This window comes from Haliotis rubra, unplaced genomic scaffold, assembly GCF_003918875.1.
Source record: "Haliotis rubra isolate DU_JTF1 unplaced genomic scaffold, ASM391887v1 Scf137, whole genome shotgun sequence".
NCBI classification, from domain to species: domain Eukaryota; kingdom Metazoa; phylum Mollusca; class Gastropoda; order Lepetellida; family Haliotidae; genus Haliotis; species Haliotis rubra.
In genome coordinates, this window is record NW_025765303.1 from 943,729 (window position 1) to 966,431 (window position 22,703).

General features: G+C 38.7%; 1 protein-coding gene across 1 annotated transcript; it reads left to right on the forward strand.

The window, feature by feature from the left end:
• Nucleotides 1–6,693: 6,693 nt before the first annotated feature.
• Nucleotides 6,694–20,959, forward strand: LOC124268236 (DDB1- and CUL4-associated factor 17-like). The gene is made up of 14 exons (XM_046703275.1): nt 6,694–6,744; nt 6,814–6,875; nt 7,049–7,090; nt 7,549–7,661; nt 9,749–9,802; nt 11,314–11,402; nt 12,228–12,335; nt 14,553–14,652; nt 15,288–15,424; nt 16,763–16,872; nt 17,442–17,529; nt 18,064–18,153; nt 19,152–19,307; nt 20,476–20,959. The coding sequence occupies exons 1-14, from the start codon at nt 6,694–6,696 to the stop codon at nt 20,680–20,682; spliced, it is 1,407 nt and encodes a 468-aa protein (XP_046559231.1). The 3' UTR covers nt 20,683–20,959.
• The last annotated feature ends 1,744 nt before the right edge of the window (nt 20,960–22,703 follow it).

A 22,703-nucleotide genomic window follows, 5' to 3' on the forward strand; every position in this document is an offset into this window, starting at 1 on the left:
GTAGCAGTAGCAACATAGTAGTAGTAGCAGCAATAGTAGTAGCAACATCAGATGTAGTTGTAGTAGTGGTAGTAGCAACATAGTAGTAGTAGCAGCAGCAGTAGTAGCAGTAGTACATATACACTGTAGTAGCAGTAGCAACATAGTAGTAGTAGCAGCAATAGTAGTAGCAACATCAGATGTAGTTGTGGTAGTAGAAGTAGTAACAACATAGTAGTAGTAGTAGCATCAGTAGCAACAGCAGCAGTAGTACATATACACTGTAGTAGCAGTAGCAACATAGTAGTAGTAGCAGCAACAGTAGTAGCAACAGCAGTTGTTGTAGTAGTAGTAGTAGTAGCAATAGTAGTAGCACCATCAGATGTAGTAGTAGTAGAAGTAGTAGCAACATAGTAGTAGTAGTAGCAGCAGTAGCAACAGCAGCAGTAGTACATATACACTGTAGTAGCAGTAGCGACATAGTAGTAGCAGCAGCAATAGTAGTAGCAACAGCAGTTGTAGTAGTAGTAGTGGTAGTAGCAACATAGTAGTAGCAGTAGCAGCAGCAACAACAGTAGTAGTACATATACACTGTAGTAGCAGTAGCAACATAGTAGTAGTAGCAGCAATAGTAGTAGCAACAGCAGATGTAGTAGTAGTAGTGGTAGTAGAAGTAGTAGCAACATAGTAGTAGTGCAGCAGCAGTGAGTAGCAACAGCAGCAGTGAGTACATATACACTGTAGTAGCAGTAACAGTGAGTAGTAGTAGTGGTGGTGAAGTAGTGTAGTGTGGTAGTGGTGTGGTAGTAGTAGCAGTAGTAGCAGGGAACAGTAGTAGTGAGTAGTGGCAACATAGTAGTGGAGGCAGCAACAGCAGTAGCAACAGCAGATGTAGTAGTAGTAGTGGTGGTAGAAGTAGTAGTAGTAGTAGTAGTAGTAGTAGTAGTAGTGGTAGTAGTAGTAGTAGTAGTAGTAGTAGCAGGAACAGTAGTAGTAGTAGTAGCAACATAGTAGTAGTAGCAGCAACAACAGTAGTAGTAGCAACATAGTAGTAGCAGCAACAGTAGTAGTAGTAGTAGTAGTAGTAGTAGTAGTAGCAACATAGTAGTAGCAGCAATGAGTAGTGGCAACAGCAGATGTAGTAGGGAGTAGTGGTGAGTAGAAGTGAGTAGCAACATAGTAGTAGTAGCAGCAGCAGTAGCAACAGCAGCAGTAGTACATATACACTGTAGTAGCAGTAGCAACATAGTAGTAGTAGCAGCAACATTAGTAGCAACAGTAGTTGTAGTTGTAGTAGTAGTAGTAGCAGCAGCAGCAGGAGCAGTAGCAACATAGTAGTAGTAGCAGCAACAACAGTAGCAAACAGCAGTAGTAGTAGTAGTAGCAGGAACAGTAGTAGTAGTAGTAGCAACATAGTAGTAGTAGCAGCAACAGCAGTAGTAGTAGCAACATAGTAGTAGCAGCAACAGTAGTAGTAGTAGTAGTAGTAGTAGTGGTAGTAGCAACATAGTAGTAGACGCAATAGTAGTAGCAACAGCAGATGTAGTAGTAGTAGTGGTAGTAGAAGTAGTAGCAACATAGTAGTAGTAGCAGCAGCAGTAGCAACAGCAGCAGTAGTACATATACACTGTAGTAGCAGTAGCAACATAGTAGTAGTAGCAGCAACATTAGTAGCAACAGCAGTTGTAGTAGTTGTAGTAGTAGTAGTAGCAGCAGCAGCAGGAGCAGTAGCAACATAGTAGTAGTAGCAGCAACAACAGTAGCAAACAGCAGTAGTAGTAGTAGTAGTGGTAGTAGAAGTAGTAGCAACATAGCAGTAGCAGCAGCAGTAGCAACAGCAGTAGTAGTCTATATACACTGTAGTAGCAGTAACAGTAGTAGTGGTGGTAGTAGTAGTAGTGGTAGTAGTAGTAGTAGTAGTAGTAGTAGTAGTAGCAGCAGCAGTAGTAGTAGTAGTAGTTGCAGCAGCCGTAGTAGTAGTAGTTGCAGCAGCCGTAGTAGTAGTAGTAGTTGCAGCAGCCGTAGTAGTAGTAGTAGTTGCAGCAGCCGTAGTAGTAGTAGTAGTAGTAGTAGTAGCTGCAGCAGCCGTAGTAGTAGTAGTTGCAGCAGCCGTAGTAGTAGTAGTAGTAGTAGTAGTAGTAGTAGTAGTAGTAGTTGCAGCAGCCGTAGTAGTAGCATCTGTACTCGTATTAGAAACAGTAGTAGTATGAGGAGGAGGATACCAGTTCTCGTGGTGCCCGGGAAATGACGATATTGGTAATTGTGTTCCCGACTCCAGAATCGCTCTATGTTCTCCACAACTCCAGCAAAACCTTCCCTGATGTTTTTGGGAGTATACATGTAGCTCGAAAACAGGGCGGACTGGAAATAGAATCTGTTGACACAGCCATTGTACTATTTACCTCAACATTTTCAATTTCAGTCGTAAATACTACTGGCCTTTGCAAACCAAGTTGCTGTCAACCAGCACGTGAGGCGACGGTACGTGTGTACTGTTAGCCTTACAACTAGCTGCGTCAAGATTTCTCAAACTACTAGTACATTGTAAATCGGCCGCCGACATTGACAAATTCACACCTTTAAATCTTGCAAATAGATTAAAAACGCTTCTAGTTAATTTTGCCCATCTATGTCCTGGGTGTATTACTTTGATAGCCTGAAGACGAAGAAGAAGAAGAAAGTAAAGTAATGTGAAAATATACACTGACCTCATGCTATTTTTCTGGTAACGTAACGGTGTGAATTGGGATGAAACTTGTTCTCTATTAAATGGCCATTTATTGTCGATATTAGTGTCAGTATGCGTTCTTCATTGGTGATTGAGTTTTAGTTTGAGGCCGCTTTTAGCAATACTCATGCAATATCGCGGCGGGAGACACCAGAAATGGGCTTCACGCATTGTACCCATGTGGGGAATTGAACCCGTACTTTAGCTGACTGACAACAAACAAACAAGCAAAACAAAACAAAACTAAAACATAAACACACACACACACACCTCACCCACCCCACACACACACACACACACACACACACAAACAAAAACAAAGCAAAAAAAAAAAAGGGTGAAGACTGGCTTCATGAAGGTGCTGGCAATGGCCAAATCCCAGTACAATGGGTGAAGGGATGGAATAATTCCAACTAGGGTCCATGCAGGTAGCAAACGTACTGTAACTCCCCATTGGTCCAAGGGTGTATTCCCAGAGTGGCCCCTCTGTCTATTACGTAACAGGTGCGGTGGGGTAGCCTAATGGTTAAAGCGTTGGCTCGTCACGCCGAAGACCCGGGTTCGAATCCCCACATGGGTACAATGTGTGAAGCCCATTTCTGGTGTCCCCCGCCGTGATGTTGCTGGAGTTTTGCTAAAAGCGGCGTAAAACCAAACTCAGTCAGTATTACGTAACAACCCAATTCAGGCGCCACTACGGAACAACTCTGGGAAGGGTCGTTAACAAGGCGTGAAAACCCAGGGGCCACTGTGGGGAGGGCCACTCCAGGAATAAATCGTCCTAAGTATGGTGATCTACGTTGCAGGCAATCTACAGCCCGTATCTTAATTGTATTAAATGTGATATATAATGTTTGTGTTAAACAGATTATTTTAATATTTGAAATGGTTAGGTTTTAGACATAAATTGTGATATCTTGCTATTATTTTAATGTCCTTTGAGACAGATATTAACTATATTTAACATAACTCTTCTCGTCACTATATGGCTGAAATATTGCCGAGGTGACTTTAAATTTAAACTCACTCACTCAGCCATGAAGGTGCTAAAGGCTGTACTGGAAACGCGGAAACAAGAAGACGTTAAAATCAGTCAGCCAGTATCTTCCCTGAATATGTCACCTGACATTTGTAATAAAACACTATAGAGGATAAATCGCGGCAGTCTTGTAAAAACGGAAACGACGTTATAAAGGAGTAGCGCTATAGTGAGGTATAACTGCAAATAGAAGTTAAGTATGCGTATTAATTAATTTGTTGTTAAACAATCTTTGGAAATGTTGAAGAACGGAGGTACGACGAAATTTAACCGTAAATGACAGTTGAAAAGCCGAATTACTTGATTTATTTGGCCAAGAGGTCGTTGTCATGTTTCGCAATGATTACCACAGGCAGTTTCAAATTTAATAAAACTTTTATTCAGTGTTCATATGAGCTTGACGACCCAGTAAGTAGAGACCTCGGGTTGGCTTTACATCAAGTCATACATGTGCATTAGGCGGCTGTTGAATAATGTAAAAACGCATTAAATCCTCGAATGCTTGCCCCACTGAGAATTCGCAGTTTGAAGGTCTTTCATTGTGGGCAATCATTTGAAAAACACGTGACTGCAATGGTTGAACGTTTTATGTCATATACAATACGCGTAACCTAGATCGCGTTATGTATGAATATGTTACACTGAGGAAGGAGTACCGCATATCACATGTTCATGTGACGTTTCGTAACACTCAAAAACAGCAAACAGCCGGAATGCCATATGCTACCAGAACATTTGAAAGGGTGAAACTTTGAAAGACGTTTGATCTGATAATGATGTCTGAACGCTATGATTTATAAACTAGCTGTCTGTTGGAATTTCTACTTCTCTTCTTGTGGGAAAATAATCTAAAATGTACAAATAAGTAAGCCAATGCTGAAATATTTTCTGCTTGTGTGGCAATAGTGTTAAATATAAACACACCACAAATATCTCTCCTGGAACAGCTATACGCATTTCGCCATCAATACACCATATTACACGATTACACTAGTCATTAAATACAATCATTATGTTATTTGTGCCTTTTTGAAGTCCTTTTGAAGTCCTTTTACGTTCGCTTCTTGAAGTGTTTGTACCCAAGTATATTTTTATGCGGTATGCAGGACAGTGCGTGAATTGAGAGTGCACTCCCTTTGAAAAACATGTTTCCGGTTTGAAATTTGCCAATGCTTGCATTTGTTGTGATACAAACGTTATTTTGTCTTGAACTTTGTATGAATATTTGAAATGTAAGAAAACGTTAAAATAGTGCCTTCCAGTGGGGATGATGTCAAGGTAGTACCGATAAAACTGTTGGTCAAAGCTGACCAACAAAAATGACAGAGAGGACAAACGACGTCGCGCGTTGTGTCAACATCGTATGCATGCTACGACGTCGGCAGCTCGGAGGAAGGTGTAATGTCTACAGGAAAGATCTGAAAATCTTGCGGACCATAATTCTCAGGGTATTTGTCTTGTATAACGTTCCAGTGTCTGTCACTGATACACATCTGCATACTCTATGGTTAAGTGTGATGCATACTCTATGGTTAAGATGAAATTCTGATTAAATCTATATCAGAGCTCCAGATAAGCTTTGGGCCTTGTGGGTATGATACCCATACTTTTGAAACTAAGTGGGTATTTCCAATTTCAAGTTGGTATCTATACTTTTTGATACCCACCATATTTTCAACGTATCACTGATACGCATCTGCACTGGTGATGCATACTCTATGGTAAAGATGAAATTCGGATTAAATCTATATATCAGAGCTCCAGATAAGCTTTGGGCCATGTGGGTATGATACCCATACTTTTGAAACTAAGTGGGTATTTCCAATTTCAAGTCGGTATCTATACTTTTTGATACCCACCATATTTTTCAACGTAAATATTTAGTGTTTTTTCATACGCTGGCATTTATTTTACTTGCGTATTGTAACTTTTCTATAGCGTATTATACGCAAATATGCAGCTTATCTGGAGCTCTGGTATATCCTAGTAAATTAAGACACAGAATAGGATACCTTCTACATCTTTGAAATTCAGCCCCAGTGAGATGTGGCTTTATTCAGAATCTGTATGATATTAAGTATTAGAGTGAATTGTGGAATCCAGTATCATTTCGGATGAGATCTGGATGAAAGTGGAACCGATGGGGTAAGACAACAAGAATAGCCTGATACCTTCTGCCGCCTTTGAAAGCAAGCGAGTTTGGTTTTATGTTAGGAATGGGTTACTGAAGACCCATTCTATCCCAACCCTTAGAGTATTAGAGGAAAGGATTATTGTTAAAATACTCACAAAATAAGGTGGCAAACATATTCTGTAATCGCACTGATAATTACTGGAATAGGGAAAAACAATATGGTCGCCTTTGAGGTCCATTTTATGACTGGAGGACAGACTTAGAGGAAAGGATTATTGGTAAAATACTCACAAAATAAGGTGGTAAACATATTCTCTGTAATCGCGACTGATATGATCAGTGCAGAAGTGTTCAGTTTTGTTGCCATGTTGTGTCGGAATAATATTTGGCATGTTGAGTAAAATAATGTTGTGATATTTATCATAATAGGTTGGTAGTAGGTGAGTGTGGTGTACACAGTATGCTAAGTTAAAAAAACATTTCATACCTGTTTGGGTACCCATGTTTGTGTTGATCACTGGATTGTCTGGTCCAGACTTGATTATTTACAGACCGTTGCCATATGATATAGCTGGAATATTGCAGAGAGCAGTGTTAAACAACAAAGAAACAATCATGTTCACATATACCTCTCCCTTTATATTTCAGTATTTTCACTCATCATTCAGTGGATACTGATATTGCCATTTAAACATGTAAAATCTTAGAAATGTCTCATGGTATCTGGTTCTCATGGTAACTAGGTAAGCCATATCTCCTGAATATATGAATGATCATGCATATGTCCTGAGTCAACATGCACAGAACGTTGGAATGGAATTCATGCTGAAGGAGGCCATTAAGAGTGGTTTTGATGATGAATATGTATGAATTTTTCTAAAACGTCTTGGGCAATATGAGGCAAAGTTTACATTTCTCTTTTCTTGTTTAAAGGGTAAAACAGAATACCGCAAGGTATGGGAGAAACAATCCAAGTCTCATATTTCCTGTGAAGGGTAAGTTTTATTCCACAATTCTGACAATTTTAAATTTAAAATTTTCTCATTACATTATAATCATTTTCCCTGTTCTCATTTGGATGTCAGATGAATGTGTCCATACTTTATGTTTGAATGCATGTTTATTATGGTTCATTTTCATGATTTAATCTCAGTATGCTTATTTTCAGGAGTCGAGTCTACTTTGATAACTACAAGTCATGCTATGCAGGGTAAGAAACATTGTTATCACCAATGCTACTGGTAAATCTCTTTCCCTACTGTTTAATTATGGCACTTATTCCAGTTCCATTTGCTAAAAGCTTCAGTTGCCTAAAGAGCTGCCAAACGTGTGACATTGCTTATTTGGCGCCGAGGTAGCCTAGTAGTTAAAGCGTCCGGTCATCATGCTGAAGACCTGGGTTCAATTCCCCACATGGGTACAATGTGTTAAACCCATTTCTGGTGTCGCCTGTCATGATATTGCTGGAATATTGCTAAATGCAGCGTATCAGTTATTTGTGTCCTCTTTTTGACACACATTGTTGCCTATTCATCTAACAGATCAAATGTTCTTTAACCTCAAAACAGTTTGACAAAATATCAAGCATAAGGCTTCAGACGCATCTCAGTTATTAATATTTTATAATAACTTGAAGTGGCTTTTATGTCCTATGTATATTCTCCACAGTATTGGGAAAGGTGGGGCTCCAAGGCAGCTTTACCGTCTCCAAGACTGCCCAAACTCATCCAAAATAGAAGATGCCTTAATCTGTAATATTGCACCAGTAAGTATAGACACTGGTAGTTATTTACAAGGGATTACTAATACATGCTTCTGTTTCAGTTATTTGTAATCAAGACAAATTGTTTAGTTGTAATGATCAAAAACAATAATCTAATTTCTAAACGCATTTTTCAGGGCAGTAAAAAGTAGGCAATTCTAATAAACATTCAGGGGGAAGTGATGTAATGTCCCTAAGCAAATACCAGGTCTAGTTAATACTCACTCACAGAGATGGTACTATATTCAGTTATCAAGTGTTCTATCACAATCAATATCACCCAATCATGGAGATATATCTCCTGGTAAACAAATCAGATCACACAACCCCAGACCTAGAATTGCAGTTTTTTATTGTTTTATATTCCTCAAAATTTTACTTGTCATGAAAACCATAAATTAACGTGAAATACACTCAACCATTTCAGGATAGCCTGATTTAAAACAACATTGCCCCCAGTTCCGCCAAGGATTCTATCACAATCAATATCACCCAATCATGGAATATATCTCCTGGTAAGAACAAATCAGTGATTTTTCTCACAGAAACCCCAGAGACCCTCAAAAGTAGAATTGCTTAGTTTTTATTTTGATACAAACTTGTCACTTTGCTAGTGTATTAGTTCATACAGTTTACTTCCTCAAAATTTTACTATGAAAACCATAAATTAACAAAATACACTCAACCATTTCAGGATAGCCTTTTGGAATGAGCCTTCTTTCCAAATTAAATGAAATTAAATTGAGGACAACATTGCATGGTTTGTTGCCCAGTCTAGGTTTAGACATTGTAATTAGTATGTATTGTTTAACTTATCCGCTGTCTTTGTGTAGTAAGGTTCATCAGTAATTTGCCCACCAATCCATGTTCTTAAATAGTGTTGGCAGACAGACTAGTGCTTGAATGATTTGAATCAGTTTTTCCTCAGAATGTTACTTTATGCATGCAGAGTCCCTTCAAGGCAGCCAAGGTGCCATATTTGTACGTATATCAAGACACTGTGGTAATAAATATTAATTACAATGTCTTTTGTGGAAATGAGGGATTTGGGTAATAATATATTATTTACTGGTCATTTATGGAAATAAACATGTGGGTGGAAAGTGTTGTTTGTATGATTCAAACTTGCTAGGACTGGCGATCATCCTGAGACAAATACTACAAGTTAATGGGGTGGTGGGGTAGACCAGTGGTTAAAGCGTTAGCTCATCACACCAAAGACCCGGGTTCGATTCCCCACCTGGGTACAATGTGTGAAGCCCATTTTTGGTGTCTCCCACTGTGACATTGCTGGAATATTGCTAAAAGCGGTGTAAAACCCAACTCACTCACTCACTACAGGTTAAACTCTTCACTTCTTCAGGAACATATTCCTCTACCTCACAGTGGTCACAAAGGCAGCATCGTAACTATCACCTCGAACCGCTGGCTTCACCGCCATGATCTACGCACAGGCACAGTTCTAGAGGCAGTCTACCTCTCACCTAACAAAAAATTCAGGTGTGTTTTTATGGAATGTGTCAGTCTTAACCTTCAGGGTTTTTAGAATTGACGTATATGTACATATCTTATCATGTACAGGACGTGGGGTAGCCATACCAAAGATCTAGAAACAGTTTGCCATGTCTCACTCTCTCCCTTTATCTCACTCTCTCCCTTTATCTCACTCTCTAGTTCTCTCTCAAAATTTATATTGGATACATCATAGCATAATGTTTGATTTTGATTGAAAATTCCAGGAATCAAATCTATGTTCAAATCAGGGCGATGGGGTAAAGTGCGTCACACCGAAGACCCAGGTTGAACTCCCCTCATGGGTACAATATGTGAAGCCCATTTCTGGTTTTCCCTGTCGTGATATTGCTGGAATATTGCTAAAAGCGGCATAAAACCCAACTCACTCACTATGTTCAAATCCTATAGACGGGAAACAAACCAGGTACATCTCCTAATTGTTGCCCTTACCAGGAGTTGGTGCATTTCCACACTAGTCATTGGTATTACTGAACTCCACCCTAATTATTCCTACTGAAATTGCTCTGGAGTTAACATGTAGTGCAAGCCAGTGTTTCTGTGTGAAGGGAAGTCGGTTGGATCGTTGAACAGGAGAGATTCTACATCAGATCAACTCACACTCCAGCTCTAGCTGTTCACAGACAGGTAAATACAACATTCGACTTTGCAGAGTTATGTGCCTTGGCCATGTCAGGATATGCTACTCAGTGATAATGATAGATTTACCAGGGATACAAATACTTTTTTTTCTAAGTGTGCCTTAGGGCACCAGACAAATATTTTAAATGTGCCTTTCAAAAATCAAGTGTGCCCACATGTTTTTAGAATAAATGACGACGATGATGATCATTTGAAATTTATTGTTAAATAGAGAAATAGGTTTATGACCATTCAAATATGTATGGCATTATTCAATTTAGAAAATAATAATTGTTTGTGGGATTAAATGACTAATGGTAAGTTATGCTTCCAACAAATTAGGCATGCCATTAAGGTGAGGTGAGGTGAAATTGGGTTTAACGTCGTGCTTGATAATATTTCGCTCATATGACGACGTGCATTCGTGTGTATGTGTATGTGTGGCTACTTGTACTAGCCAAGACTGAAGCTGGTTTTATAGTGCTAGCCCACTGAGATACCATGCCGCAGTGAAGCATGAATACCCCACTCAGACACATTATACTGACTCCGAGCCGACCAGTCCTTGTTGTACCCATTAATGCCGAGCGCCAGACAGGGACCAACAAGTACCATATTTTAACGTCTTTTGGTATGACGCGGTCGGGGATTGAACACGCTATCCGGGCGGATGCTCTAACCACTACACCACGGAGGCGGTCCATGCCATTAAGGGCACCATGAAGATATATAACCATACGATTTCAATATTTACCGTGCCATGGCATGCTAATATATAGGGGTATTTCTAACCCTGTGTACACTTTTGGAAAGAGATGTGGTGGAGTATCTTTCTGGTATTTCATAGAAAAATCTATCCATGCTTCACAGTTTTATCCTTACTGTTTGATTACAAACCGGAATATTGCAGGAATATTGCTGAGTGGGGCGTTGAATAACAAACCAACCAACCATACTTGGCACCCAGTACTGGCCAATACACAAGCTTCTCTAGGTTGGAGATAGAAAAAATAGTCATATATGTGTAATGCCCTACACATTTGAAAAGCACTCAGCTAAATCAAATTGTTACGAAGATATTTTGTATTATGAGCTCTGCCCCTTTTTCAGATGTTGGATCCACCTCTGTTAAATTGGAAATTAAATATTTCTAAAACTACATTTGTATGACATGGAAAGTTGCCACTTGTTACACATTCAGTGGTTGTGATATCAGTAGCTGACAATCATTGGGGTCTGAGTATGAATCAGAGACAGGAATATTTACAAATTATCACGATTATATTGTCTTTAATGTTTGTTCATCTCAGGAATTGGATGCACATAATGCTGTCATTGCAAACCAGTGTAAAGTGAACCAGAAATGGGCTTCACACAATGTGGACATGTGGGGAATTGAACCCGGGTCTTCGGCATGACAGGTGAATGCTTTTACCACGAGGCTACCCCACCACCCTACAATAATTGTAACCCGGGAAGTGAGAGCTAAAGGCTTACAGCATACTGTCATATTTCAGGCTGGCATTCCGTGTGCATCGTCATGGTACTGGCTGTTTTCAACATTTACCCTCTAGAGTTTGTCGGCATGCTAGAAATTGACAAAAGGGTATGTTAGTTCCCTCATTCATAATGGACCATTAATAATTTATGGCTAGAGGGTGATGATTTTTATGGAGACACATGTACAATGTGAATGACCCCTCCTAAAATTTATATGTGCAGCGTAAGTGCCCCCCATGTCATTAACAAAATGAATGCCCTTCCCCCCTCCATTCCTTAATTTTTTAAGCCTAATTTAAAAAAATATATATATGTATATATATACCCACCCCCCACTCCCACCCTTAAAATCATCATCACTCACCCCTCGTCATAGATTATGAATGGTCCCTATCCCACTGTGAATTCAGTTCATTATTCATAGTAACTTGAATTGAAACTTTAGGAATACTTATAAGAGAGTGTTTTTACTTCGAACTAGTTAGTTGTTTGTCTAGGTGAGTAGTATAACTTATCTTATTTTGTCATTAGGCTATAGGCACCATTATTGCAATGTACATTGTATTGCTCTTTCATACAAATTTCATTTAGATGTTTCAACTGACGCCATTACATGATATGTTTGTTATTTTTATTTTTTGATATTAAGTATATGGTATTTATGAATATATATCCTTATTCATTACTATATATTCATAAAACATAGATTCAAAATAATTCCCTTGGCAGACAAACTGCAACAAAAATAATTGTTATTTATTTTCTTCAGAAGTATTTTATTTTTGTATTGAACCACTGCATTCAAATCAATTAGAATTAAACTAAGCATATGAAACTATATCGGTGATGTTCTGATGTTTTCTGCATGTCTACTTCTTGATATCACTCTGAAGCTCACTCAAAAAATGTTTCTTTCACTGCCTGTCTCTAGGTATTCGGCAGTGACGTCACCGACGCCATGTTATCCCAGGATATGCTAATCATTATGCATCAGTCAGGGCACGTGCGGCTTTATAGTTTCAACCAAATCTTGGAAAAGGTAAATTATTGTCCTGCGTTAATGCATTTACTACTTGTTATTGACTGGAAGAACAAAACTTTGAGAAGTTCCAACCAGTGAGGAAGCAGACCTCTGCACAGCCCACAGGAGTGATGATGTCACACATCCTCACATTACTGCTTGAAGGACGTAAGGACATCGTAAGCATCTGAAGGTATCTTTGAAAGTCCAATCTGTGACAGGTGGGCCCTTAGACATAATAATGCAGGATATACTAGTGTTTCCCCTAGTCAGTTTTAACAGGGTGCAGTGCCCTGCCTTTTTATTCCCCCGGCATGTAATGCGGTATAGTTGATGCCTCGTCCATCCGTCCTTAATACTTTTGTTTCCGGAGCATAACTCAAAAACCGTTCAATATTTTCCAACAAAAATTGGTAGATATATCAAACAGAACCGAAAGTGGCGCCTTTTACTATTTACAGATTTTGTGATTTATTATTTTCTCGGTTTCCATGGAAAGGATTCGGATTTCATTTAGCCTCAAAAGGGAGGAGTGGGCTTTGTTTCTGGAGCACAACTTGAAAACCGTTCAATATCTTTCAGCAGAACTTGGCAGATATATGACACAGATGTTGAAGTGGTGCCTTTTGCTATTTGCAGATTTGGGACATGTTTATTTTTCCCGGTTCCATGGAAACGATTCGGACTTAATCTAAAAAAATCAAGCTGGACTTTAAGTAACTGTCAGTGTCAGATGATTTGTTCTTTCAAATATGTTGGGGCCGGGGGGATATGTCATCTTCTGATGACTCTTGTTAGATTTTTGTGATTTCTTATTTTCTCGGTTTCCATGGAAACAATTCGGACTTAGTCTCAAAAGGGTGGGGTGGGCTTCGTTTCCGGAGCACAACTTGAAAACTTCTTAATATCTTTCAGCAAAATTTGGCAGATATGTGAGGCAGATGCCAAAGTGGTGCCTTTTGGCATATTTATTTTTCCCGATTTTCATGGAAACGATTCGGATTTAATCCCAAAAGGGAGAGGTGGGTTTCGATTCCGGGGTATAACTCAAGAACCGTTCCGGAGCACAACTGGAAAACTTCTTAATATATTTCAACAAAACTAGGTAGATATATCAAACAGAAGCTTAAGTGGTGCCTTTTGCTATTTACAGATTTTTGGCATTTTTATTTAGTCCCTAAAGGAGGGGTGGGTTTCGTTTCCGGAGCACAACTGGAAAACTTCTTGATATCTTTCAGCAAAACTTGACAGATATGTGAGACAGATCTTGAAGTGGTGCCTTTTGCTATTTGCAGATTTTTGTCATTTATTTTTTTCATGATTTCCATGGAAACGATTTGCACTTAGTCTAAAATCAAGCTGGACTTTAAGTAAGTGTCAGATTATTTGTTCTTTCAAAGATGTGGGGGCCGGGGGGGATATGTCATCTTCCGATGACTCTTGTTATTTTTCCCTGTTTCTATGGAAACAATTCGGACTGTATCTCAAAAGGGTGGGGTGGGCTTCTGTTCTGGAGCACAAAAAAAGTCCCAGTTCAATATCTTTCAGATATATGAGGCAGATCTTGAAGTGGTGCCTTTTGCTATTTACAGATTTTTGTCATTTATACTTTTCATGATTTCCATAGAAACAATTTTAGACAAACTGTCAGATGTTTTGTTCTTTCAATATGTGGGGGCCGGGGCATATGTCATCTTCTGATGACTCTTGTTTATTTGGTGCCCTGCCCTTTTCATTTGGTGCCCTGCCTTTCTTTTTAATACAGTAATTGATATTAACACTTGGTTGTTTTTAGTTTCTATTTCATGTTCAAGTTAAGTGATATAACTGTGCTCTTTGAATCACATGCATGGACAACATAACATACTACTTGGAGATCTGTGATTTTCTACATGACATGCAGGGGGTCACTTATTTTGTACATAAATTTTAGGGGGTGGTCATTCACATTGCACATGCTTCTCCATAAAAATCATCATCACACACACACACACCCACACCCACACCCAGCCATAAATTATGAACGGTCCCTTATCCTTCATTATTCCTAAATGCATCTGAATCCTGCTGCTTTAGTCATGTGAAGGTCTGCTTCATCAATGGTTGAGACAACGGTACCTTTTTCTGTTAATCTATCAAACTTATTGTTCATTTCTATAGATTAGTACTTCATTAACATATGTCAGAGCTTGTCAAAATGTTTACTGATGTGGAATAAGATGTGAGCTTGTGTAGTTTAGAAGCTACAAAGTCAACCTGAGAGAGCAGATCCCTGGGTCAGATGCACTGTGCGGTCAATACCCGTCTGGAGTCCCTTTCAATACCAAAATAACAGGGAGTCCCTTTCAATATCAAAATAACAGGTGAGTTGTCCAGTGAGGCCTTTTCTACATGTGTAGAGATTCCAAGGTATCGAAAGCTCCATGCGTGTGCTGACTCATGAGTATTGCATGGTCTTTCAATTTGTCAGAATTACTATATTTTCAGATGCGATGTTGTACCGATCACTGATCACCGAAATCATGTCGTTATATTATTGGGTATGTTTGAACTAAATCACTGGTAGATCGTGGGGACACATTTGCACAGCTGATTGCTATTTCCGGCGCTGTATACGAGACAAATACACACGGTGATCTTACTCCCTGTATATAAGACAATGCCTAGCAAAACCAAATTACTACTGAAAAGGTACATAATCTTGTCTAGTAATGTTTAATTGCAAATTTGACATCATCACTGACACTGTCTTTTCTAGCTTGTTCATGTGAAGGGATTCGATGTCCTTTTCTTACCACCAGAAACAATGTTTGACGAAAGTGGAACCTGTATATAAGCTGACACTCTTCTACAGACTGCTTTTTTTTGGTCCTCCAAATTCGGGTTATCTACTGTTATATACCGTACTCATTTTCCTGTTGTTATGAAATACCAAACATCATGACCCATCATCACCAAATTTGCTTCCAGAAAAATTGACGCCATTATTTGAGACACGCTGCTCGGAGCACAACGTCCAGATTGGTGGGTTTCCATGGCACTATATCATCATCCCCCATGGGTGTTGTGGCTGGTTCCAGGTGCACTCCATGGAAACAAACAATCTGGTACGTGGATATTCCTCAAGTATTACACTCTGGCGGCCATCTTGGTACACAGCTAAAGACCGCCTCCATGGTGTAGTGGTTAGAGTGTCCGCCCGGAAAGCGGAAGGTCGCGGGTTCGATCCCCGACCGCGTCATACCGATAGACGTTAAAATATGGTACTTGTTGGTCCCTGCCAGCCGCTCGGCATTAATGGGTACAACAAGGACTGGTCGGCTCGGAGTCAGTATACTGTGTCTGAGTGGGGTATTCATGCTTCACTGCAGCATGGTATCTCAGTGGGCTAGCACTATAAAACCAGCTTCAGTCTGGGCTAGTACAAGCAGCCCCATGCACGTCGTCATATGAACGAAATATTATCAAGCATGACGTTAAACCCAATTTCACCTCACCTCACCTCACCTCACCTCACACAGCTAAAACATCAAACCCAGACCTTATGAACACTGCTATTGAGAAAAAGACAAGCCACTATTGCAAACATTAAATTGTTATAACTACTGGTACTGTGAAGTTAACAGAGAAACTAGTTCTCTCAGTCCCAAGGATTTGATTTATATCCCTTAATTCTACACTTTGTGTTTATAATCTGCCAGAATATTGTTTTTATTGACAGAAAAACTGGTGCTTTCAGGAATTAGAGTTATCTCCCTTAACTATACACCTGATGTTCATCAGTTGTCAGAGTATTGTTTTGCTGCACAAGTCAGTTTGTCAATTTTTGATAGGTTTCTGTTGATAGTGTTCTTCATCTGTCAATATGAGCATGTGGTAGAATGGTTAACAATGGCTGATGTAAGTTAGAACTTATATCAATAAGGATTGCATTTAGGGATGTTTAGTGTTTATAATACAGTTTATGCACCAGCTTTTATATTTACACCTCCGTAATTGTGAAAGCAAATTTGAGTCAACTCTGATGATAAGTCAACAATAATTTCAAAGACTGATTATTTCAACTTCAATGAAAATATTTGAGGACTACTGTACAAATTCAATGACCCTGTTCAAAGCAGTAGCACAATTTAGCCCCCACCCAATGTATGATCAACCAGTCATAAAACATAGTACACACATGTGTGTGAGGGGCTGTTGGGTGTTCGCTTGTCACACAACGAAGACACATGTGTACAATGTTTAGAGCCCATTTCTAGTGTCCCCTGCTGTGATATTGCTTGAATACTGAAGAAGCGGCATAAAACTAAACTCACTCACTCACTCACGTGTGTGATGTATTTTAATTTATATACCCAAAACATTTCTTTGGCAGCATGGTTAGCCAATCAAATTCAAAAGAATCACTTGCAAGGTGTCTCACTAAGTTATTATCTTTTCCTAAGGCCAAGAATGGAGAAGTGAATGTGAGCAGTTTTGGTATTGAGCTGGACAAGGCAGTATTCCATGGTGATGAGTCGGGGAGGGTGCTGCACATCTCGGAAGATACAGTCAGGTAAGCTGTGGCAGACACCATGCTTAGCACCAGAAACCCCTTGGAAAAGGTAGCCATGACTGTTTTGAGAACAATCAACCTTCAGTTGATCCATGACATCTGGGGATTTCCAGAAGGAATACAAAGGTCAATTATAAGTTTTGGCCTCACAGTGAAAATTGTTTACTATCAGCATTTGTGACACACAACATCCTCCGTGGGCCAGCTCCATCTTTGTTACTCTTCGAAAACTTCATGTTTATCTCCATAAAAGCTAAAACCACTTCGTCTTTAATTATGAAATCTCTGCTTTCAAAGTGTAAAAAATGAAATGAAAACATAAAATCTTTGCTCCCTTCAGACACAGTTCTGAAAATGTAGTTACGAGAAACGAGAGTATATTTTTTAACATAATATACTATCACAACTCAACTCACCACTGGCACCATGTGTGAATCTTGCTATGATTCTTACTCACTATAAATCTGGGGGGCGGTGGGTGCCATAATATTGCTGGAATATTGCTAAAAGCAGCGTAAAGCTAAACTCACTCACTTTAAATCTAAATGCCTCAACAATTTATGTTTCAGAGTTTTGCAGCTGTCCAGCCTCGAGTCCAGCTCTGAGACAGTTCTACGGGAGCTGTTTTCTATACACCCAAACAGTAACACACACAAGGTTGGTGATAAAAACATACAGTACAGATCACGTCACTGTGACGTCCAGGAGAACATGTCAACCATGCTATACAACTCAACCTTTGATAGGGATGTCCCTATTATTCCATGACACACCTGATTATGCTCATGTAAAAAGTATGATGATCTTTTCTTGACAAAAGTTGAGTAGTGTGTTGTTATCAATACTTGATTGTTATTTAAATTCAGACACAGACATCATTTGCAGTTCATGTCAGTCAGTGTCAAACTGTAAAACGTTTGTGTTCAATGAATACACAATTCCATTTATGAATACACAATATCATTTAGAAAGTGGACAAATATAACATATGTTATATTTGGGATATATACTTTCTCAGTAAAGCATTTTTTTTCTGTGTACAATGGAGACTTTCACTGGGTGAAATGGGGTTTAATGTCGTGTTTATTATAAATACCAACTTGTGAATTACTGATGTCATGAATACTTTATTGCTATATTTTTGTCAGACACTAATTTATTTTTCCATGCTGTGTCATTTACTCTTTGCAGAAGGAAAATACTCAAAGAACTGTGACCTCATCAGGTCGAAGTATTAAAAAGAGGGTCTGTCTAGATGAAGTGTTAGAGTGCTCTCCCTTGGTGAGTTGGACACTTGTGTTAGACCTTTCATTCAGGAGATACCAGCTCTATTTTCAAAAGGGAATATTAGCAACTTTGAAACATTGATAACTTGAGTTTGGGAAAGTTTGCAATTATCATGTTGTTTCTGTTTGAATCTGGAGTTATTCAAATTAGAAATTATTGATGTTGCTGTAATTTACTATCCATTTTTTTCTAAACATTAAGATTTATGTGAGCCTTATATACTCCTATTTTTCTTGATTTCGCTTAGATTTGGTATTTAATTTTCTTTTGATTCCATAACTGGTGCTGATCTGTCACTCAAATATTCTGCAACAATGCTGTTTTCATAATATCATGAATATTTAGGAGATAAACATACTGTGTTGGAAAATCAGAGGTATATAACCCCAATTCTACCATGACTTCAGTAAATACAGGATTGTGATTGGCTAATCAAAGTCATTCAAAGGTAGCTGTGAGTTTTTTCATTCTTTTTATATATATTTTTTAAGTCTTAATAATGCAGTTATAGTAGAAGGGAGATAAACAGAGTGTGTTGGAAAATCAGAGGTATATAACGAAATTATAATAGCTCTAATAAATGTTATTTAAAACCTCACGCTACACGTTCAGTTTTAAATCAAATTTAGAGCTATTATAATTTGGTTATACCTGAGTTAAGAATCATTAAATTTCATTGGTTGATCCACATGTGACTAAACATATCATTGTAATGATAATCTCTTATTGATGAAAATGACCCAGTGAAGTTTGGTCAAATCCTGACCCCGAGTAATGACTTGTCACATGATCACAGGTGTTATCAGTATTGATTGGTTCTGTCTAAAAAACTAAAGTGTCTGTGAGGGGCAGTATGTGGTATGTAGTCTATCAGTGAATTTTGCTCAAACAGAACAGTTGATTACCCTTGTGGACCCATCAGACTATCTCAGGGCTTTGGGTGCCAAATGTATTTTGCATAATGTAATGTGTAATGTCTCTTGTTTCTACAGACAATTCATGATGTTGACTATGAAAATGAACTGGATGTCCTTGTTGTCAGTGCTGTTTCCCACAATCCCGAGGGTCCTGTTGGACATATTGGTTACTATGACAACCTGACAGGCGAGCTCCTGCGAGAGTTCAGTTTGGAGGAACCGGCAAAGGAGGTAGCCATGCTTACACCATACACATAAGCAGTTCACATGTTCCATTTTTATAATGTATCAAAACACAGATGATGCATATTGATACCAAGGGGAAGTTATGGGTGTAAATTAACTCTTGACACAAGTATATAGTGACATACACAGGTTTGCAAGACTAGTTCATCTGTGCTGTCAGTAAAAAAAATACCAAAGTACAGTGATGTGCCATAATTATGTCATAAAATGGCCGCCATATTTGGGGGCAAAACTTATAGAGGGTCACAGTAACGTAGTTGACAAGAACTTGAGGAAAACAATTCCCTTAATTTTGTGCAATAAAAATTGGATCTCATTTCCTCCTTGACTGGGCAGTGGGATAGCCAATTGGGTAAAGTGTTTGCTCGTCATCACGAGTTTGATTCCTCATGTGGGTACATTGTGTGAAGCCCATTTCTGGTGTCCCTTGCCATGATATTGCAGGAATATTGCTAAATGGGCACTGAACCCTACTCACTCACTCACTCACTCCTGAACAACTATTCATTTCATATGAACTATTTAGGTAGCTTCCTTTTTGTGACACCCCTGGAAAATTCTGAAGAAATAAAATTTATAGAGAAAAGTTTCCAGGAGAAATCCTTAAGAATACCACATTGAAGCAGATGTTACTGCAATAAGTTATTGTAAAACAGATTCAGAACAATATCTTAGGCCAAGTAGTGTCTGCACTGTCTGAATAAGTCCCTGTTAGTTTGCTTTGATAGAACATGTAATAAGAGCGAATGTCTGCAAATGATATACTTAGTATTTGATATTGAAATGAAACAATTTCAAACATAATCCAACAGTTGCATAAATGTTCATATTATCCAGCAAATCAATATAATTACAAAAGTATCCAGAGTGTATTAAGAATTATACTTTGTATATTTCAGTCAAGTCATTTTATTACAAATATTCATGGTTTTGTGTTAAAGTGAGTGAGTTTAGTTTTATGCTGCTTTTAGCATTATTCCAGCAATATCACGGCAAGGGACACCAGAAATGGGCTTCACACATTGTACCCTTGTCAGAATTTGAACCCGTGTCTTCAGCTTGACAAGTGAACATTTTAACCTCTAGGCTACCCCACCAGATCGATAATTCTTTGTCACTGAATTCGTCTTTAGCAAGTTCAGATCTGTTCCAGTACTACGAGCACAGGACCTTTGTAGATGCAGACACCATAGTGCAGAGGGTGAAGGTCGGTCCTAGCAAGTTCATCTGCATCGTCTACAAGCTGTTTGGGGTGGCTGAGGAGGAAGAGGAGAAAATATCCAAGAAGCGTCTGAAGGATGTTGGTATCAGTTCCCGGATCAACCCGGAGAACGCGACGGTCACGGAGTGCAAGATATAACTTGTGAAAACAAAACCAACACGTCTTGGTGATCAGTGTTGAAGACTTAGGTTTGTTTATAACCTAATTCTAAGTCTTAAACTGTTTTTCTTAAGTTACTAGGCCAATGGTCTATATATGGCAGCTTCACCATGTTTGCCTTAATTGTGGTTGCGCAAACAAGTGGCCGATTGTATGCTCAATCATCCACTAACTCACCAAATCCTCATTAGGCCAGACCAAATTTATTTCGTGGTTTACGGATTTTTTGTCCTCAGAAATCCTAAAGGCTGGAGGATAAAAATCACCAGTCAAAGTAATAGTCTTTTTAAATACCAAAAATATTTTACATTTGACAATTTATGAAATGTATATGGGGGAAAAAACAATCTAAAAACATTTTCTTGCACATTTACATTTTTGGCCAATAGAAATATTAAAATTTATTTTTTTGAGCAAAATTAATATTTAGTTTTTTCTTATTCTTGAAAAAATCCGACCGACGGATCCGCAAAACAAGAAATAAAATTGGTCTGGCCTTAGATGGTGTTTTCAAGAACTGTTGAATGATGGAGGCCTACCCAAAATTCTCAAGGGATGTGTTTTTGTTGATTTATTCCAATGGACAATGCACAGTGCCACATCTCAGAGTCTTATACATATCAACACATTTTACTACTGGTTCCATGTTTCAGAAAAGATCTTCATATGTATACCTCTGTTTAGTAAATACATACTTTAAAAACAGGTTTATGTGATTATTTCAACAGTGAAAGCATTTCTTATAGCCGTACTAGGACTCCCCAGACTGGGACAAGGAAAGAAATCAAGGATTGAGGCTGTGTACTGATGGTGAAAGAGGCCTCAATCATTCTCAACACCCCAACAGCATAAGCTGACCTTAAAGCACAAGGAGTACTTCCCTGGTTAATTCATTAGTAAAGCTGCTATGTATTTACCTGCAGCACTGGCTTTAGTGCATGTTAGGCCTAATTTAATAATATTCCTGACTGCATTCTCCCCTTAAGGCAGATAAGTCTTTCAGTAAAGGTTAATATGCAGCTACCTCTTGAAATCAACTCTCGTAATTGATTAGTGTTTGTACCAAGCTGCTTCTTTGGTTTGTACAGAGTGAGTGAGTCGATGAGTGGTTTTATGCCGCTTTTAGCAATATTCCAGCAATATCATGGCAGGGGTCACCAGAAATGGGCTTCACATATTGTACCCATGGTGGGAATCGAGCCCGGGTCTTCAGCATGATGAGCGGACACTTTAACCACTAGGCTAACCCATCGCCCTGAATGTTATATAATGCATGATATGGTTTAACATTGGCTCTAACTGGTATGTTTTCTGTATTCTATGTAAATAACTGATTGATTGATTGTTGTTTTACGTAGCGCTCAGCAATATTCCAGCTATATGGCATCAGTCTGTAAATAATAGAGTCTGGACCAGACAATCCACTGTTCAACAGCATGAGCATCAATCTACACAGTTGGGATACGATGACATGTGTCAACCAAGTCAGCGAGCCTGACCACCCGATCCCATTAGTTGCCTCTTACAACAAGCATGGGTTACTGAAGATCAATTCCAACCCTGATCTTCACGGGAATGACCAGTGATTTACATTAACATAGATCTACACAACTGGGATATAACTACATTTATCTACCACAATAACCTGACCAGGCCCCAATTTCTTGAAACAAACTTAAGTCTGAGTTTTCACTCAAATTAAAGAAAATGCAGGAAAATGTATTTCCAAGAATAAACTGATATTAAACTCAAACACAGAAGACAATTTGAGTTTGATGGATAGATTTGTTTAGGCTTTTTCAATTTAAAAATGCAGTGTTGAGTTAAACATTCAGCTGTTTCAAATTGTCATACTCAGGGTTTCAAGAAATCAGTGAGTTGCCTCTTAATAACAAGCACAGGTTGCTGAAGACTAATTCTCATTGTCATTCTGAACATCAGTGGGATCTTGATATGCTATGACGTACCAGTTACCTGTTGGGGCAATATTGCTTGCAAAA

What these genes read in the sequence shown, in the direction of transcription:
- LOC124268236 (XM_046703275.1), top strand. Translation starts at nt 6,694, where the DNA reads ATGGAATTCATGCTGAAGGAGGCCATTAAGAGTGGTTTTGATGATGAA. An exon ending in TCAACCAAATCTTGGAAAAG is followed by an intron (nt 12,336 to 14,552) that starts GTAAATTATTGT and finishes GAGCTTGTGTAG; the next exon opens with TTTAGAAGCTACAAAGTCAA. An exon ending in TTTCAATACCAAAATAACAG is followed by an intron (nt 14,653 to 15,287) that starts GGAGTCCCTTTC and finishes ATTTGCTTCCAG; the next exon opens with AAAAATTGACGCCATTATTT.